At 41.6% G+C, this 3,847-nt stretch overlaps 1 protein-coding gene across 1 annotated transcript; it reads right to left on the minus strand.

The window, feature by feature from the left end:
• Positions 1-589: 589 nt before the first annotated feature.
• On the minus strand, positions 590-1,597 carry LOC114285532 (uncharacterized). Its single transcript, XM_028228573.2, has 2 exons — positions 1,419-1,597; positions 590-842 (listed from the first exon to the last, which is right to left on the minus strand). Exons 1-2 carry the CDS (start codon positions 1,595-1,597, stop codon positions 590-592), a joined length of 432 nt encoding a protein of 143 aa, XP_028084374.2.
• Positions 1,598-3,847: the final 2,250 nt, after the last annotated feature.

A 3,847-nucleotide genomic window follows, 5' to 3' on the forward strand; every position in this document is an offset into this window, starting at 1 on the left:
CTGATCAGACAGCACAGTTGAGCTAGAGATAATTACGGCCGAACTTCAGGATGAAGTTGCCTACGTATCCCGAAGATGGAAATTAGGCCTTACATAGTTCGGTTCGGGTTCACTCGAGTATTGACTCTCTTCTTTTATGCTCTAACTTTTTCCAAAGTCGCCCTTTAGGGTTTTCAACCTTACGAACTTAATTTTTCTTTATTTCTAATTTTTCATGCTCTAACTTTTGCCTAAGTCGCCCTTTCAGGTTTTCGGCCTAGCGAGCCTCTCAGGGATAATATTTCTTCAACTTGTCCATGTTGATCGGTTGTGAAAATTTCAAGCCATCTAGGTCTATGAGAATGTCTGCTCCTCCTGACGAGATAGACTTAATCATGTAAGGACCAGTCTAATCAGGTCTGAATTTGCCCCTAGGGTCATGGATGGGAGCTCGGTTGTCTTTGAGAACCAGATCTCCTTCCTTGAGATTCCCAGACTTAACATTCTTGTTAAAAGCCTTAGCAATTCTGAGTTGGTAGCCTTGGACAAGATACAATGCCTTCAGTCTTCTCTCATCAAACAACATTAACTCCTAAAATCTACTCTGTTGTCAGTCGGCTTCTGCTATTTGGCACTCAGCCATAACTCGCAGTGATGGTACTTCAACTTCAATTGGCAGAACAGTTTCCATGCCATAAATAAGAGAATAGGGGGTCACCCCTATAGATGTCCGAATCGACATTCTATAGACCCAAAATGCAAACATAAGTTTCTCTGACCAGTCCTTGTAAGTCTCCACCATCTTCTGCAAAATTGTCTTGATGTTCTTGTTCGCAGCCTCAACACCTTTATTAGTCTGCGACCTGTAAGTTAATGACTTGTGAAAAGCCACGTTATACTTTTTGAGCAAATCTATCACCTCTTTCTTGAAGTGTGAGCTGTTATCCGATATGATCTCATTTGGAACCCCATATCAACAGATGATGTTGTTTTTGATGAACTTGGCCAAATGCGACGCCTTTAGCACGACATAGGTTTGGGCCTCCACCCATCTTGTGAAGTATTCGATTGCTACCAGAATGAACTCGTGCCCGTTTGACCCCTTTGGTGTAACTGCGCCGATAGCGTCTATCCCCCATACGGAGAATAGCCAGGGTGAGGTCATGTTGTAAAGCTTAGACAGTGGAATGTTCATACGGTTGGCATGAATTTGGCATTTATGGCATCGCCGTACAAAACCAATATAGTCTTTCTCTATCGTAGACTAGCAATACCTGTGTTTGAGGATTTTCCGAGCTAGCATCACACCATTCATATGGGCCCCACATTCTCCTCCATGAATGACCTCCATAAGGTGCTATGATTCCTCTTCTTTGACACACAGCTTGTGCATTTCCAAATGGCCTCTACTGTAGAGTTTACCCCCACAGATAATATACTGGATGGCCAGACGCCATATTCCTCGTTTATCCTTGGCATTTTCCCCTAGTGAATATATCTCATTTTCTAGAAAGTTCCAAATATCATAATACCATGGGTTTTTATCTGAAGCCTCATCTATTGCAGCAACAATCTCGTAGGCTGGCGTGTATTTCTGCTCGATAATGATTGGACGCATCTTGACTCCGAACGGGATGTCTACCATAGAAGAGAGAGTTGCCAAAGCATCAGCAAACCTGTTGTTTTCTCGTAGTAGATGCGTGAACGTCAACTTTTTGAACCTCGGGATCAGCATATCCAAAGTCTGGTAGTAAACCTCCATCTTCTCTTCTTTGACTTTTCAGTCTCCGTTTGCTTGAGAGACAACCAAGTTCGAATCTCCGATAACGTCCAACTGTATTGCCCCTAGTTCTAGGACAGCTTCCAAACCAGCAATACACGCTTCATATTCTACTTCATTGTTGGACACCTTGAACCGGAGTTTGAAAGCTAAAGGTATATAGGAATCATCAGGCGCTATCAGTAACACACCAATCCCATAACCATACTGATTAGACGCTCCGTCAAAATACATCGTCCAGGTTTCCTTCTTAACATGCAAAGTATCTTCGTCTGGAAACAGATATTTCACTGCCTTATCTTCCTCTACCGGGTGGTTCGCCAAGAATTCCGCTACAACTCTTTCCTTGACCGCCTTGCGAGTGATAAATTTGAGATTGAATTCGAAGAGGAGAAGTAACCAACGGGCTAGCTTGCCCGTAAGCGCCAGTTTCTCAAAGAGATATTTTATGGGATCTAATCTCAAAACCAGGATTACAGAGTGAGCTAACAAGTAGTGCCTCAGCTTTCGGGTAGCCATACCAAGGCTAGGCAAGCCTTCTCGAGGGAAGTGTAACAGGTCTCATAGTCCTGCATTTTCTTACTCAAATAGTAGGTGGCCTTCTCCACCCTATCTTCAGATTCTTATTCTAGCATACAACCCATGGCCGTGTCCGTTATTGATAAGTACAGAATCAAAGGCTTTCACGACTCTAGTGGCGATAACACAAGTGGATTTTAGGGGTACTACTTGACCTGCTCAAAGGCAAATTGATATCTATTGTCCCATTGGAATTTCTTTCCTTTCTTAAGGAGACCAAATAGTGGTTCACGAGTCAAGGTTAATTTGGAGATAAACTATCTTATGAATTGCACTTTACCCAGAATGCCACGCACCTCCTTTTCCGTCCTTGGTGGTGGTATTTCGAGGATGGCCTTGATCTTGGATGGATCAACTTTGATTCCCCTCTTTGTGAATGCGGTTTTCTCTTTGTCCTCCAGTGCTATCAGAATCTGGTTATACTCGGAATACCTATCCATGAAGGAAAGCAATGCATGGCTAGTTGTGAAGTTTACCAATTCGTCAATGTGTGGCAATGGAAAGTCGTCTTTCGGACTAGCTTTATTCAGATCCCGAAAGTCGACGTAGACCCTAATTCTACCATCCTTCTTTGGAACTAGAACTATATTGGCCAACCAAGTTAGATACTCAGATACCAACAAGAAACCTGCATTGATCTGTTTAGTGACCTCTTCCTTGATCTTCAGTGCCCAATTCGGGCAAATTCTGCGCAATTTTCGCTTAACTGGTTAGGCCTCAGGGTCAAGAGGGATCCGGTGTTCTACAATCTCAGGGTCGATTCCAGGCATGTCTTCATAGGACCACTCAAAAACATCTTTGAAATCTTTTAATAAAGTGACTAAGCGCTCGAGTTCTTTCGAAGACAACGTCGACCCGATCTGGACCATGCGTGGATCATTCTCAATATCTACATTAATGGCAATGATTTCATCAATACAAGGTTTAATATACCTTTCCTCCCCTCAATTAATCAAGTTTTTCAAAACCAGAGGAATTTCTTTTTCTTCGATTTCATTAAAAGTTTGAAAGTCTTGGTCAATGCAATAAATAAGTGACACAGAGAAATACTCAGAATCTGCAAAGTTCTCATTCACAAGGTCCAGCTCTTTGATTACAACACACTCAAAAGTAAAAGAAAATGAAGACCTAGATAGGACCTTGGCATCCGGGTTACCACCCCCGAGAATGTCAAACTCAAACCCATCAGACTGACTTGAATCTAATCCCAACCCCACAGACTCTATGGAATCAGATTCTAGCTCATCATCTGTAACAACCCTCAGCACTATTTACTAGTTAGTGCTAATCTATGATTAAGCATGTTAATTGACTGACTGACTGAATTACTAAACTGATTGATTGATTGTGCTAGTTTGAATGCAATTCTATCTGTTGACTGTTAAATTATCTATTCATGTTTTATCCTTTAAATTACAAATTGAAGGCTTTATCGGCGGTCGAATTTGAAATGAATTGATGTTTTGTGCTAATTAAGATTTATATGATTTTATGGTATATTTAATTGAA

This window comes from Camellia sinensis, chromosome 6, assembly GCF_055761805.1.
Source record: "Camellia sinensis isolate YWXY chromosome 6, ASM5576180v1, whole genome shotgun sequence".
NCBI lineage: Eukaryota > Viridiplantae > Streptophyta > Magnoliopsida > Ericales > Theaceae > Camellia > Camellia sinensis.

Bases quoted from the DNA above. Each gene is read 5' to 3' on its own strand.
- LOC114285532 (XM_028228573.2), bottom strand. From the start codon at position 1,597: ATGCGTCCAATCATTATCGAGCAGAAATACACGCCAGCCTACGAGATT. The intron at 843-1,418 runs GTATATTATCTG...ATTAACTTACAG, and splicing joins ATATGGCGTCTGGCCATCCA to GTCGCAGACTAATAAAGGTG.